The sequence below is a fragment of the Silurus aristotelis genome, assembly GCF_946808225.1.
Source record: "Silurus aristotelis genome assembly, chromosome: 27".
Lineage (NCBI taxonomy): Eukaryota > Metazoa > Chordata > Actinopteri > Siluriformes > Siluridae > Silurus > Silurus aristotelis.
The window spans coordinates 11,863,186-11,879,491 of record NC_139600.1 but is presented as its reverse complement, the minus strand read 5'-3'; the positions used below and the strand labels follow the sequence as shown (position 1 = coordinate 11,879,491).

At 38.8% G+C, this 16,306-nt stretch overlaps 1 protein-coding gene and 1 long non-coding RNA gene across 2 annotated transcripts in view; one reads left to right on the top strand and one right to left on the bottom strand.

The window, feature by feature from the left end:
• arhgef40 (Rho guanine nucleotide exchange factor (GEF) 40) overlaps positions 1–16,306 on the top strand; it is a 37,955-nt gene that overhangs the window by 2,815 nt on the left and 18,834 nt on the right. Inside the window, exons 2-5 of the mRNA XM_083532655.1 lie at positions 10,695–10,784; positions 11,112–11,219; positions 13,396–13,681; positions 14,688–15,933. Of these exons, the coding sequence (XP_083388781.1) occupies positions 10,695–10,784; positions 11,112–11,219; positions 13,396–13,681; positions 14,688–15,933 (1,730 nt within the window). The remainder of the gene's footprint in view (positions 1–10,694; positions 10,785–11,111; positions 11,220–13,395; positions 13,682–14,687; positions 15,934–16,306) is intronic.
• Positions 3,668–7,589, bottom strand: LOC310721496. Its single transcript, XR_014532077.1, has 2 exons — positions 7,550–7,589; positions 3,668–4,046 (listed from the first exon to the last, which is right to left on the bottom strand). It is a non-coding gene; the product is annotated as an uncharacterized lncRNA (long non-coding RNA).

The following is a 16,306-nucleotide window of genomic DNA, read 5'->3' as shown; positions in this document are numbered from 1 at the left end:
ACAGATCTTCTGTGGATGTAGACTGCCTAAAATCATTCTGCCTATTCATGTAACACCAGACAGACACAATAACATTTAGTTCAGGACATAAATCATCACTTTCTGGACTACCAGATCTTCTCTATGCTGAACATAGTTGTAAATAATTTCATTTCATTTCATCTTCTCCCGCTTATCCGTAATTCGGGTCGCGGGGGCAGCAGTCTAAGCAGATTCCCCAGACACTTCTCCGTGTCCAGGGATCAGGCTGTCAAGACCCCTGCCTTCGACTGCTGCCCAATCCTCTCAGCACCAGTCCCTTACAGTCCGTCCTGCAGGTGGTGAGCCCACGGGAAGGTGGCCCCACGTCGCTCCGACGTCACGGTCCTTGATTTATTTTTCTCGTAAGGGTCCCCTGGAGCATAGAGGGTTAAGGGCCTTGCTCAAGGGCCCAAGAGTGGCAGCTTGGCGATACCGGGGCTTGAACCCCCGACCTTCCGATCGGTAACCCAGCGCCTTAACCGCTGGAGCCACCACTCCCCCTCAGTTGTTGTAAATAATAATAAATAATAATGTAGAATACATTTATCATCCTGTATTTTTTAGCATTTAGGAAACACCATTAATGTTGTCCAAATTTCCAAATATGTTTGCAGAAATGCAGCTTCAATCTTGCAAGGAACCTCCACCATGTTTCACTGTTGCCTTCATTGCAAGAGACTCAAAACACTTTTGTACGTCGCTCTGGATAGGGGCGTCTGCTAAATGCCGCAAATGTAAAAATGTAAATGTAAATGCAGACACTCATTATTGTACCGCTCTAAAGCCCTTTGGCAAACAACCCGTTTTTTACTACAGCCAAATATGTAACATTTTGCCTAATCAGTCCAGTCCTGCTGCCATTATTCTGTACTTCAGTCCCTATGATTTCATACACAGTTGAGTTACTTAGTTTTGTTTTCATGTCAGAGGCATGGCTTTTGGTCCACAATTCTTCCATGAAGGCCACTTCTAGCCAGACTTAGTCTACTGGTCTCCACCAGTAGATTGGTATACCTGGGTCCAACTGGTTTCCACCAGTTCTTTCACACAGTCACACTGAAGGCATCAAGGGCTATTTGACCAAGAAGGAGAGTGATGGGGTGCTGCGCCAGATGACTTGGCCTCCACAGTCACCGGACCTGAACCCAATCTAGATGGTTTAGGGATGAGCTGGACCGCAGAGTGAAGGCAAAAGGGCCAACAAGTGCCAAGCATCTCTCAGGGAACTCCTTCAAGACTGTTGGAAGACCATTTCAGGTGACCACCTCTTGAAGCTCATCAAGAGAATGCCAAGAGTGTGCAAAGCAGTAATCAAAGCAAAAGGTGGCTACTTTGAAAAACCTAGAAAAAGAAATTTTTCAGTTGTTTTACACTTTTTTGTTATGTATATAATTCCATATATAATTCCACGTGTTAATTTATTAGTTTTGATGCCTTCAGTGTGAATCTACAATTTTCATATTCATGAAAATAAAGAAAACTCTTTGAATGAGAAGGTGTGTCCAAACCTTTGGTCTGTACTGTACATTAAGGTACATTAAGTTTCCTCGATCTGTGTCTTCCATCACTGTGTCTACGGTTCTCGACATTGCTTGGTGTGTGCTTCTTCAAAATATCTTGAACAGCACATCTTGAAACCCCAGTCTTCTTTAAAACCTTTGTCTGGGAGAGACCTTGTGATGCAGTCTAGTTGCTGTACTCAGGCAAAGGTGTATGACATGTGACATAAAACTGTCTTTCACAACCTCACCTTATTAGCAGAGTTTGCTGTTCCTCAACCAGTTTAAGACTCCTACTGTCAGGATCGTCAGGGCACACGGCGTGCACTTCCGGGTCGGTGGCCATCGTTTTTCCCGCCTTTTCCGGTATTTAAGGACACACAAGACTTTAGCTCGAGGCCAGATTATCTTACCGGCTCCCTAGCCCCTTACATTACTCCTGCCACCCTGCCTGCTCTGGTTCCTGATCCTGTTCCTGATCCTGATCCCAGTTCTGCTCTTCCTCCCTAGTTACCTGGTTTGCACCCTGGACTGTTTATTGGTTTTTGTTTCTGCTCTGCCTATGTTGCTCTGTATGCTAGCTCTCTGAATTTTGGACTGTGTTTTCCATTTTGGTTTTGTCTCTCCCTGCATTGCCCTGTTTGCCTGTTTTGACCCTGGACTGTTTTTGGACTGTTTTTGGACTGTTTTTGCCTAGCCCCATTGCTCTGCTTGCTTTTATTAAAGCCTGTATTTTTCTTACTCCCTGTCGCACCCTGCATTTGGCTCCCGCGCTTCCTGACAGTATAATTTGGCCGTGCACCGTGTCCTGCCGCGAGTTTTCAAACACCTACACAGCTCAGGTAATGACTGTGTTTTAACCTACATATGAAATTGATGATCATTAGCACCTGTTTGGTATAATTGGTTAATCATACACCTGACACTGATCTTACAAAATCCATTACTTTGTTCAAGTGTACAAAGTAAGCAGAAGGGTGGTCACACCAAATATTGATTTTATTTGATTTGGATTTTTCTTATTTTTCTTATTTACTTTCCATTTTGAAAATTAATAAAAACAATTCTTTACAACTGCCCAAAATCTGCACAGTCTGTCTATGTGCGATTTTTTTTTCGGGTCAATCGAAAAAGTCATTAGATTATTCGAGTGAGTAATAGGCTGAGAAAAGAAATAATGAATAAAAAGTTTGGCACATGTTAAAAGACAATTGACAGCATTTTGCTTAATCAAGGGCGAGTTACACTTATCTCATTTATACGACTGAGAGTTGCTGGTTAAGGGCCTTTCTCAAGGTCCCAGCAGTGGCAACTTAGTGGTGTTGAGATTTAAACTCACAGCCTTCTGATTAGAAGTCCAATATCTTAACTAGAGAACTATCCCTTTCCTGGAGACTCAACAAGATAATCAAGAATGATGATGCAGGCATATGTGAAGCGATGTTATTGTTACCGCTTCTACATTCCCACCTATGGACAGTACCATTACTCTTGTAATACAGTAAATAAGTAAAATTATTTGTTATGAAATATCAAGATATGGTCCTTATGGCCGTTTATATTTATGCATAATGGACATTTAAGCCAATGGGTCACTTATGTTATTTATTTTTTAAAGACATAACTATTTAAGCAAAATCAGTGCAGGATGTTAGGTAATGCATTTGATCAGTTATGATCGTTGGATGCTGGAGGAAGGCAAAGTAACATTTATGGACAAGATTGGTTAAAGACCACAATCAAACACGCTACTGTTAAATTTTTCACACAAACACCCTGCACATTTTAATGGTTACAAAAGCTAAGGAAGAGAAACCGAGAAAGCTGAAATTGTAAGGGAAAAGGTAGCACAGGGTTTGAGTTAATTCTGTCAAAATAAGCGTTATAATTGTGAAGCCAGCATTTGGTGTGTGGGACTGGGTGGAGTAGTTTGGCAAAGAAAGGGAGGGAGAGAGGCCCACTTTATTTTGGGAGACGCAAAGAGCCATGGTGATGGTAGGGGTGATGCTGCATTTTCCACATTTGAAATGCAGAAGGGAGGATGTAAAATTGAGAGAAAGAACGAGAAGGGAAGAAAGGCAGAGTTTTTTTTTTTTTTTTTGGAAGAGGTGTGAAATGGAAAACCCCTGCACAGAGAGGATATGCGAATGTGCTTTATTTTGGGCTTGAATATGGTAAATCAGCATGCTGTTTAATAGCAAAACTTTTCGTTAGCAACCTAAAGTTAAAACTTGTGTTTACAATTACTTAAGATGGTGTACCAGAGGAAGGCACAAATAACGTAAAAAAAAAAAAAAAAAAAAAAAAGCAGCGCATCTTGTTGATCCTTCAGTTTTCTCACGCCGTTTCTCAATTCAGTTTTTCCTTCTTTTGGATCTGCATTCTATCAAACTGTTCCTTGCTATTTTCCCTCTCATTTTCCTCCACTGCTGGCTCAGCGTGCCTCTTTGCCTTACTCTCTCTTTTCTGTACTTTGTCTGTTTGGAGGTCTCCAGACTTTTCCGGTAGAAGCTGCACTCTTTCAGGCTAGAGAGAAAGAGAGGAAGTTGAGAGGAAAGAGAGGAAGAGCAGAAAGCCCTTATACATACACACCCTGCTGGAATGCTAGATCACATACACATACTGACCACCCTGCATTTTATATTTCTTTGCTAGCAATGCATTCAGACATGAGAACACCAGAGAACAGCTCAGTTTCCAAGAAATCAGAAGATACATTATAATGAAAAAAAAAATCGGTTCTCAAATATCAAACAAATGTCAGAAACTATGAATATGTATGATCGATGCATAAAATCCAACCGTATTCAGGGTAAACCAAATGTATAGCCATGTGCAGCCATGTCCATGTTAAATTCTTTTTGGTAACAAAAAAAGAAAAACACAACACCATTTCAAATGTTTTCCTTTATTTTACTATAATCATTATGAGCATAATCAACAGTCAGGGGTTAACAAATGAAATTCACAAGTTTAGTTAATCATCAAGAAGTGTAACTTTAAATCAGATGATGTTTTCGTGGATTTAGCTGTGAGTCTACATCATTAGCCATAACCTCAGAGAAGCAATAGGTGCTGCTCATATGGAAAGGGTTATAAGGCCATTACCAAAAAAATTAAGATTATTATAAGAAGCTATTTAAATTATTTACAAATTGAGAGCCTTTGAACATTTCATTTGTATTGTATATGCACAGTGATTAACTATAACAGAATATTCTTAAGATAAATATGAGGCCATATGTCCAGCAGATCAAGCTGAGCTGAAATTGGGTAATTGGGTCAAACATAATAATAACTAACGATCTGAACTTTTATCTTTAATGATTGTATAGTAACTACATGTCAAAGTAAATATTTTAAGTCAGTAAAAATAAATTAAAGAAGCCATTTGCAAAAACTGAGTTTATAATATTCTTAGTTGTCTTAACTCCTTATTTGTAGTTTGTACACGTGTAGTTTTAAGTCATTCATTCATTCATTTTCTCCCGCTTATCCGTAATTCGGGTCGCGGGGGCAGCAGTCTAAGCAGGCCCCCGCCTTCGACTGCTGCCCAATCCTCACAGCACCGTCCCTTACGGTCCCTCCTGCAGGTGGTGAGCCCACGGGAAGGCGGCCCCACGTCATTCCGATGTCACGGACCTTGATATTTCCCTCGTAAGGGACCGCCGGAGCATAGAGGGTTAAGGGCCTTGCTCAAGGGCCCAAGAGTGGCAGCCTGGCGATACCGGGGCTTGAACCCCAGACCGTCCGATCGGCAACCCAGTGCCTCAACCGCTGGAGCCACCACTCCCCCTTAGTTTCAAGTCAAGTCAAGTTTATTTCTAAAGCGCTTTCACAACAAACATTGTCTCAAAGCAGCTTTACAGAATTTAACAGTTAAGGTGAACGATGTGTATTTATCCCTGATGAGCAGCCATGGCCGAAAACTCCCTTAGATGTTATGAGGAAGAAACCTTGAGAGGAACCAGACTCAAAAGGGGAACACATCCTCATTTGGGTTACATCAAGAGTGCAAATATAGTCTATAAAAAACAAAGAACACTGGAGAGTGAGAACTAACATGAGCACTGGAAAGTAAGATTATGAGTAATGTCGTTTCTACAGTCTTATACAGTCATTTGAGGTTATGGAACCAGGAGCTACTGAGAAACTTATAAAATAGTTTAACATTTGCGATCATCATAGATCCAGCACCAGCTTCTCCATGCCAGAGCCTTTAAACACTCAAAGAGGTCCAGTGTCCAAACTGTACATGAAGTAGTTTTAGAATTGGCTTAATTTTTGCAATTTTATAACTTTTTCTCTTAGTCTCAGTGTAATTACAAAATAATCAATACTAGACAAACATTTACATTAAGTTCATAACTGAATAATAAGATGAGCTTATAAGTATAGAATAAAGTGGGCGTTTTATGGGTGTTACAGGACAATTAACAATGATCTTACATTAGAATTTCTGTGTTTTGTATGATACCCATACCTATCTGATATGGTTGTTGACGTCAGTCAGAATCTTTTCAGCATCACTTTAGAAAATAGGTTTATAGAACCATAAGCTAGAACTTACAAGTGATAGTTTGGAGAACTGAAATACAGCTTTAAATGTGACAATTTGAAGCTGTATTCTGGTGCAAATTAAAGAGAATTGGTTTGTTCTGCAGAATCAGTTTAATATTTGTATATCTCTTAAGGGACCTAACCTATTTGGAAAAATGTGTAATGCTGTGACCATTTTTAATATTTAAACATCACCAGACACTGGGGTTCTTCCATTAAAACTCAGCTGGGAGTTTATTGCTGCTGTCTTAAGTTTACTGCTTACACTTAGAGCCATTTCTCTTAAACAAGTAAAAACATCCTCAGGTTGTTTCAATTCATTTGAATTTTTTGTCCATTCCAGAACATTTCACTTTTTTGGCTTAAAGGTTTATTTCATTTGTTCTCTTGGGTTATTGTCCATCCAGTTAAAGATAAAGTTCAGTTAAGGTTCAAGTATTTGGCTAATATTGATGCATGCACCTGCTTTTGTCTGCAGTTAAATCATCAATAAATACAAGGGAACCAGTTCTGATAGCAGCCATGCATGCTCATGCCATAAAATATTATGGGATGCTTTGGATCACTGAGCAATTCCTTAACTTTTTTCATACAGCAGTCCACTCTTCATTTTGGTACATGTGGGTTTTTTATTTTATTATAAATGTTCCTGTTTTTTAGGCTTACCAATGCGTTACATCTTGTAGTAAACCCTCTGCACATTACTCTATTGAAGTATTCTCTTGACTGTTTACTTTGATACATACAGTATACGCCAACCTCCTGGATGGTGTTCTTGATGTGGCCATCTGCTGAGAATGTGTTTTTTCTTCACCAGGGAAAAACTCTTCTGTCATCCACACCAGTTGTTTTCTGTGGTCTTCTAGAATATTTGGGGTTCTTGTATTAGAAGTACCCTTTAAATGAAACCTATAGTTTCTATAATTTTTTGAGGCAAAGAGATAATATAACAATAACCTTTCTAACTGTTCTGAGCTTTTAAAAGGCACTTCCATCAAAGGAGACACGTGACAAATTACTGCCTTTGTCAATGTCATCCTGTCTACCATTCATCTTGAAAAATGCAGTGGCACTAAAACAACTCAAACAAAGGGTCCACAAAGCTCTAGAAAAATACACTGCACATTGTGGGAAAAGGGCAACAGCTCTCTATAGGATTTCTTTCCCTTTTTTGCTTATTTTTTTTCTTAAAATATATATAAATATATTAAAATAAAATGTGTGGTGATGACCCTTCACAGGGTCAAATTATGGCGCATTATTTTAATATCGTGTATATATATATATTAAATAAATAAAAATTAAAAGGAAAAGTTCAAGCATATACATTTTTAGTTATTTAAATTAACATGTTAGAAATAAAAATAAAAATGATAAATATATGACCATGAAAACAATTTCTTCACAATCCACCTTTATTCATCCTATTTATACATTTTCTTTTTAGTTTCGAAATAATCAGTACTTACTGTATGCAGGTCTGGATCAAGTGATAATTGCAGTGAAAATGTATTTGCTCATAATACATATCATACTAGACTAATAATATCAAACAAAATTTTGCAACTGTGTCTCATGTCCTTGTCATCTTAAGCCTTTCCCCTTTCTCTTCCTTTTGAGTGATTCAGCAGACAATAGAGCCTGATTCCAGTAAAAACAATGTCATCCAAAGACAATCCAAGGAAACACCAGTTTTATGTTAATGTGTCTTTAAGCTGGTGAGTCCAGCACATATTTTGGTGGGCTTGTTTTGTCTGCCACAGTGCTGGTAGTTGTGTGCCTACATACAGAAGGCCTTTGTGCAGAGGCCGAGTTATCAAGCACTGTGAAAAGAATTAGGCTTCAGACTGCAGATTCTTATATGTGTGCATCCCTGATAAACAAAGACAAAATTCAAGATGCATCACAGCATATTATATGACATATAATATGTGTATTATGCCAAATATTGTGTAAGTTTCCCGTGCACTGCCAAAACAGCTCTGACTATTCAAGGCATAGAGTCCGTAAGACCTCTGAATGTGTGCTGTGGTATCTGGCAACAAGACATTGGTAGTGTCCTGTAAATTGCAAGATGGGGGCCTCCATAATCAGACTTGTTTGTCTAGCACATCACACTGATGTTCAATTGGATTAAAATCTGGCCAATGTGGAGGTGAACTCAACAACAAGTACATTTCGACATACTTTTTTTTTGCCATGTTCTTCAAACCATTTGTCAACATTTTATTCCAGTGTGGCAGGGAGCACTTTCCTGCTGGAAGAGGCCACTGCCATTAGGGCCACCTTACTTTTTCCAAGGTTTCCTAGCTGAACATTGCTTAGAACATCACACTTTATTAGCTGGCATGCTTTCTTTCTGTAGTGCACTCTGGTGTGTTCTCTTAATGATTCCTTAGACCAGGCCACTTTCTTACAGTTCTCATGCTTACATGCTCATTGTAGGTGCTTTGTAGGAGGACAGGGGTCAACATGGGCACTTGTTTTCTGGTTTGCAGTTACACAGCCCCATACACGGGCAAACTGTGATGCACATTCGTTTCTGACACCATCATAGTCACTTTTATAGACTTGGGCCAAATGAGCTAGCCTTCCCTAACCATGTGCATCAATTAGCCTAGTCGTCTAGCCATCACAATTTGTCTCTTGTCATAGTTGCTCAGATCCTTATGTTTGCCCGTTATTCCTGCTTCCCACACTTTAAGAACTGACTGTTTAGTCGGTGCTTAATATATCCTACCCCATAACAAAGTGCTATTGTATCCTGAAATAATTCATGTTAGGAACTTCACCTATAACGCAAATTTATTGTAATGGCTGTTTGGTGTCAATTTTGCTGACATTCTGGAAATTTAGTTTCATTTCAAAAACTAATATAGCCCAACCTTTATATTCCATTCTTGCTTTTAATTTCTAGTAAAATGGGTTATTGCATCCGAACTACATAGAGACTACAATGGTGGATGTGCTCCATACCTTTTTAACAGATTAAATTGTGTATAATTCTTTGTGTAATCATATATTTATTTTAGCATTTACTGTGTGAAAGGGTTCTCCAGTGCCAGTGGTTTCTAATAATGTAAAGTAAAGCTTTTCCTTCAAAGTTTGAGGCATGGTAAAGTATTCAGGACAGAGAGATTTGTGTTTCCGAGTAACATAATAATACATTTGAATAACAGAAGAGAACTGACTTGAGTTGATCAGGGATCATTTCCCTGCCAATGTTAGCATGAAGAGATGATGGGTCTTGTGTTATGATTCTTTAGAATTTGGCATATTTATCTATCTGGTGTGGTTATAAATGTTGAAGTAGAGTTAATATTTTTCAGTGGAATTGGAATGAAATCCCAATTTGATTATTTTTTTCTTACTTCTGGCAGTAAACGAACTTTGTTCAATACATCAGAAAAACCTTTATTGCAGATCAGTAAGACAATGGTTTTTTAACTATGGGGTGGAAAAGGCTCCCACAATTGTAGTTTGTATGTTCATATTCAAACATTATTAGCTATGACTATGAATACTTAATATAAAACCAGTACTCAGTAGTGGACACATGTTTGGATATGTCTTATGTTCAGTTTAAGCTTATTTTGTTGAACAAACTATGGGAAAACCAGCAGTCTCTTTACTTAATACAAGGTTCTGAGATGCGTAGCTCAGTAATCTGATAAGTTCAGACCAAAACACGAAACAAGACAAAACAAAAACTATATGCACATCACTAATTAGGTCACAGTTTTGCCTCCAAGCTGTCCTCAGATTACTCTGTCTCCCTTTTACTTTCTTTCCTACCACTTTCCCCTTAACATTTGTTTTTCTTCTCCTCTCTTCCCACTTATTCTTGGCCTTGTATAAAACACTCTTTTCCTGGCCCATTTTCCCTGGTCATCCCTCACTTTTTTCCACCCCCCACTTTTCCCGCTGCTCTTTTTCTGACCTGCCTGACAAAACTTCACTAGAACCCCATACTTTTTTTTTAGAAAACGTCTCACTGTAATTATTGTCAGATGATTTTTTTAAGGGGGAGCAAGAGATGAATAGAGCAAAAGAGTGTGAGGAGCTGAGGGAAGTGGGAAAAAGTAAAAATAATAAAAGAGGAAGAACAGTGGAAAAAGGGAGAAAACATTGAGTTACTGTGACAACTGTGCCGTCATGAATAAAAAAGAAGTGCCACACACTGTTTGCAGGTGTTTTGTTAAGTTTGTATGTAGACAGTGTGTGTGTGTATGTTTGTGTGTGTTTAGGTTTAGATGAGAGAGTTTAAAGGTCAGAGTAACTGTTTGGACGTTCATTACAACTATTTAGCCTCCAGGAAGTTTTTGACAGCCCATGAAAGACACAACAGGAAATTGTGTCTGTTTGTGAAATGAACAAGCTGCTCCATTTTCTCTCTTTCAGGCATTTTCTTCCTCTCTCTCTCTCTCTCTCTCTCTCTCTCTCTCTCTCTCTCTCTCTCTCTCTCTCTCTCTCTCTCACACACACACACACACACACACACACACACACACTCAATGAAAATGTAATCTCTACATGTAATGTTTAACATAACGTGCCACATTTTTTTGATATGGATAATATTTTTAGCTTTTATTTTGGTTTGCTTTATCCCAGGGTTCAGAGGCGGTGGAGGACTGTGTGCAGGGGGCGCTCTCCTCCCTCTATCCCCCATTTGAGAGTACAGCACCCCCTCTTCTATCCCAGGTCAGTGGTTTTCTCAGGGATTCCATGATTCTAGATATCCTGAAAATGTCATGGGACAATTACATTTCATTTTCTCAACCTGTAAAAGTATAAAAAATAATACGTGTTGGAAAATCTTTTTTATTAGCTCCAGGTTTATAGCCACACTTCAAAATACTTTCTTCTGCTATAGCATCAAACAGACGTAGATGAGTTCTTAATGAGAACAAAGATGCAAGAAGGAGGTCTTTCTAGTACTATTTTACAAAATCAGTTTTCTGTGTGTGTGTGTGTGTGTGTGTGTGTGTGTGTGTGTGTGTGTGTGTGTGTGTGTGTGTGTGTCTTCAGGTTTTTTCTGTCTTGGAGTCCACCTATCAACATGATAGTTTAAGGTATCTGCTGGATTTCTTCATCCCAGCCAAACATCTTCTGCACAGACTTCAGCAGCATGCTTGTGTAAGTATGCATGCTTGCCTAATAATAGTAAATTGTCTCATTCATTTTGAGCAATGGTGCTCGTATTCAGTTTTGGTGCAACAAGCCTTAACATCAGCACATTGGAATAGTATATTTTTCCGGACTGTGTTTCTATATAACATACAAAAAAAAAAAAAAAAGGTCTGCAAAGGGAATGTATTTAGTTGCATGATGCAAGAAATAACAGGAACTAATTTGTCTTGTGGACGACAGCACTCTAAACAGTATTTTACATTTTTAAATAAATAAATACCATGTAATTGTTGGTAAATTGCTGTGATATAAGAGGAGTACAATGCTTTTGGTATATGCTGTTCTATATCAATGGCTGTCCCATTATATTCTTTACACATTCTCTACATTCTGCTACTGTACGTTCACAAACCTACTTAAATTTGGATGAAGGGTTCTTGTGAGCCACATTCTCTCTTCCCTCTGTCTGTATCTTTCTGCAAATGTGTGATACTTGACACTCTGCTATCATTCATGGTAATGTATATTTAGTGTGTCTTACTCAAGCATACTGATATTCATTCTTATGGAAGACATACATGTACAGTATACATACGAGTCTATCCCATTCATTTGTACACCATAATACTCACACACTTTTTCAGCTGGCTCTGTTTTCATTGTCGTTATGAGGAACCGACTGGGACGAGAGCTATGAGTCATGACTATAATTCTTACCATATGTGTGTCTAGCAGAAAAGGGGGGTGAAGGAAAGGGGGCTACTTCTGTGAGAAAGAAGCTAAGAGAGGGGGGGAAAGGCAGCAAAAGAGAACAAGAGACTAAGAGAGAGAGAGTGAGAGGAGTCTGGGACTACAGAGGATTTATTGAGAAAAGGGGGAGGGAGGAAGAAACAGAATACTAAGGCACGCATTGAGAAAATGGGACTCAGGCGCTGAGGCAGATAGAGAGCATAGTAGAGGAAACTTAATAGTTGGATTCATATAAAATGACTAGGAAAGTGGAAAGTTTCCACGGAATATGTTTTTATATCTCACAAAGTGAGTAAGAAAAAAAAAAGAAAGTATAGCTTATGTGTTCCATAATATAATTTGTTCTAATGAGTGTATGAAATGGCATAAAGATTTATAGAGCAAGGGAGTATGCATCTAGATAATAAAAAAAACAAAAACAAGTAAACTGAGGATTGAGCAGAAATTAGGATACTTATAATTAATTAAGAGAAAGATCTTTAAAAGGAAGCAAAAAAGAGAGAAATGGTGAATGATGCCACATTATGTTAATAGTAATGATGGGCGAATTTGGCTTGTGGGTTGCTAAACAAGAGTGAGCGTTGTCTTCTTACTTGAAAAACGTTGCTCAGATTAATATCATAAGCAGGAAGATGGAAAGATGGATCAGTTCTGCTGAGGAAGCACAAAAGTGTTAAAATATTCAGTTTCTGGTTGGTTCCAAACTAAATTTCTCATAACTTGTATTCCTCAAACATGCCTTTTTTTTTTTTTTAATAGTATAGTAAGTACTGTATAACTAGCAAAGTAATAGTAATTACAGTAGAGCAAAAATCCATATAGATAGTTCTTCCAGCATCTGGTCCGCTGTAATTACAAGAGCGCCCTCTAGAGGTAAATCACTGACTCCAACTTAGAGGGACGTTTTGGAGACAAAGCGAGGGAGGCGAGATTGAGATGGTTTGGACATGTTCAGAAGAGGTATATCGCTGGGAGAATGCTGAGGATGGAGCCACCAGGTAGGAGGAAAAGAGGAAGACCAAGGAGGAGGTTTATGGATGTGGTGAGGGAAGACATGCAGGTAGTTGGGCTGAAAGAGGCTAATGTAGAGGACAGGGGGGTATGGAGATGGATGATCCGCTGTGGCGACCCCTAATGGGAGCAGCCGAAAAAAGAAGATTAATTAATATTAATTTATTACATTTTCATGATTCACTACTTTTAGTTATTTTTTATGTTTGTAATAAAATTCAGTACTATTTTACACTAACTTGTGTTTGACTTTTTATTATCCAGAATCCATTTAGAAAACTATTGGTTGATTTAATCGGTTACCTTTAATAGCAATTGTGCAAAAAACATCAACCAAAAATAACAATACAAAGATGTATCTAGAGAGTAAAAAAACTGTTTGGATGTTCGGTAGTCATGTTTCACACTCTCTCTTTTTCAGTCTCAGTATTTGGGCTGTTTGTTCATGCACTCGGGTTGGCCCCTGTGTTTGGGGGAGAAGGTGGTGGTCCAGCTGTCCACTCTTGACTGGAGGCTCTTGCGAAGCAACGACTTCTACCTGCAGGTGGTGCCTTTCTCCACACGCTGTCCCCGCCTGGCTCTTAAGTGTCTAGCTCTGGGTGGCCGCAATGTCCAGGAGGTCCTGGTTCCTGAATCCCAGCACCCTCTCGTGTTTACAGCGGAGTGGCTGCACTGTGTCAACAAGGAACGCGGCTGCAAGAGAGAAGGTGGTTTGATAACTTATTTCTATAGTTACATAAGGTTACAACAGCTATACATGCAAGGTTAAACATTCGAGATCAAGATATTTTCTCATATGAATGAATTCTTCACTTTCATTTAAAATTAAAATGACCTATCCCTCTTACCTTGTTTAAACTGAATCAATAGTTTCTTTATATTTAACTGATTGCTGTAGGTTAAAGCTGTGAAGTACTTTTCAAGTAAATTATCATATTGGAATTAGTTGAATATCTGCTCTCAACCACAGATTGGCTGCAGGCCACAAAATTTAAAGGGTAAACATTTAATTTGGCTGGGATTTAGGGAGGGCCAGGAATTGGAGTGATGGAAGCATTAAAAAAACACGTAAGTTGAAAACCAGCTGATTCTAAATAATGTCACTGGAACTTGGAAAATGTTTGAGAAATGCTCCGCAATTAGAAAAAGGAATGCTCTAAATACATCAGTGGACTTATAGTGCACTTTTTTTTAGTTTTTAGCCACCTGGAAGACAGATATTATTGACACACTAATTTATTTTGTTCTCAAGTTAGTCATTTCTTAAAAGCATTTATCACCATCTGATGTATGTGGGCAAGTGGGTATAAACTTAGTATAGTGTTTATCAATCCAAATTGTATATATATTTTTCTAGACTCCCATGGACACTGTGAGACTGCATGATTGATATAATATAAAATGATATATGATAAAATGATATAAAAAAATATAAAATGTTATATTTAATAATTGTAGCAATATACTTTGCTGGAAAGATACAAAGAGTTTGTGGTGTAATGTGTAACTACATAGAATGTCATTAGTGGCATCAAAAAAAAGAGCCCTGAGGATATATACATCCGTGTTATATACATTGCATTTTGTTCTAGATGCCTCAGAATCTTTTATATCAATTAGTCAATCAATAAGAGAAAAAATACAAATATATTTCAAATTTCATATTTATATCGGTTTGCTAGAAAATAATCAATTGATATGTTCTTTTTTCAGGTGGAGGTGGTTTAGATACTTGTCTGGTTACCACTTCTGATGGAGTGGTACGTATTCCTTGGGATGAGGTTGTTTACCCAAAGTTGCTACACAACCCTACTGACCTGGACCATACTTCCACACATCCATCTGAACTTGACTACCTTTCCTCGAACACGGGGAGTCCGGGCTGGTGCTCCACATCTGGAGATCCTGACACATGGTCCTGGGATGAAGAGGATGATCTTCCTCCAGACAGCAATGAGGCTGACATTGACCCTGCTCTTCGCCACCTCAGACAGGCCAGTGATGGATGTGGGGATTATGTGGAGCTCCTTGAACCTCGCGGAGGTCCCGATGGGGGCACTGATTCCAAGCAGCGCTACTTAGAGATGCATGGGATCTGCAAGACCAAAAGTTTGCCTCTGTGCAGGCGAAGCAAGGCAATTCGGATTCGGCGGGGTAAGGCCTGGGGGTACGCCAAGACCGAGATCAGTGGACGAACAGGGAGCTTACGTAGGAGGGACAGCAACAATAGCGGAAAAAACATTGGAGCTGCTCGCAAAGATTCGGTCAACTCTAGACCCCCACCTAAAGTCATTGATTTGGTTAGAGGGAAACAGCCATTCCCTCAGTGCGTTCAGGACAGAGATGAAGGTAGTGGAGATGCAGTACTGGATGATTGTGACCTTTATTTAGATGGTACATTCAAGGAGAGAAGGCCTGGCGTGGGTGAGGAGAGGAAAGGAGCTGGAAGCACACTACCCTGGGAAGAGCGCCATAAAGGAAGAGCCAGCAGTAGTGATCTAAGCTCTAGAATTAAACATATCAATGAAATAGACCCTCATACTAAAGGAAATTTAGGGGCGGACCAGTCAGATCAGGATCAAGGATTCCACTCAGACTGTGTTTTCGACGATGATAAGTCACTGGCTGAAGGTGAAACATTGCCTCATAGAACAGCAGCTGTAAGTAGCGTGTCTGATTTAAGCAGACATTGGACTAACGAATCAAAAGCAAAGCTTAAAACCCAAACAGATTCATCTCAAAACAATGACTCTTCTCACATTGATAAAAAAAAAGCAAACAAAAACCCTGGAAACTCTAAAGGCCAGAAAGGAAAATGTAATGAACATAGAAAACCGGAAAAAAATATTTCCCAACCAGGTACTGATAACATCGCTGGTGAAAGGCAAGTCGGAAAATTGGAGGAACGTGTGTGCCCCAAGGGAAAGGATGTCAAAGTGGGAGGATTTCGAGCACCCAGGTATAACATCACCAGAGGTGGGTAGAGTAGGCAAATTGTACTTCAGTCAAAGGAATTTTACTTTAAAAAGTAAAATATAAGCAATTTATCCTTATTATCTATAAGCAGCCCAGGTATAAGTAAATTTGTGAAAATAAAAATTGACTTTAGTGACTGAGTTATACAAAAACCATTGATTCTCTTTAAATTTATATGTATTCTTTTTGAAAAACTAAATGGGCTACAAGAAGATTTGATTATGTTTAAAAAGTACTAATATAAACTAAATGGACTGCTGTTATATTGTTGTTATACAATACATATAATATAAAATGTGATATTAAAAAAGGTTACTACCCACCTCTGATTGTTCCATAGGCTTGAGCTCACCTAC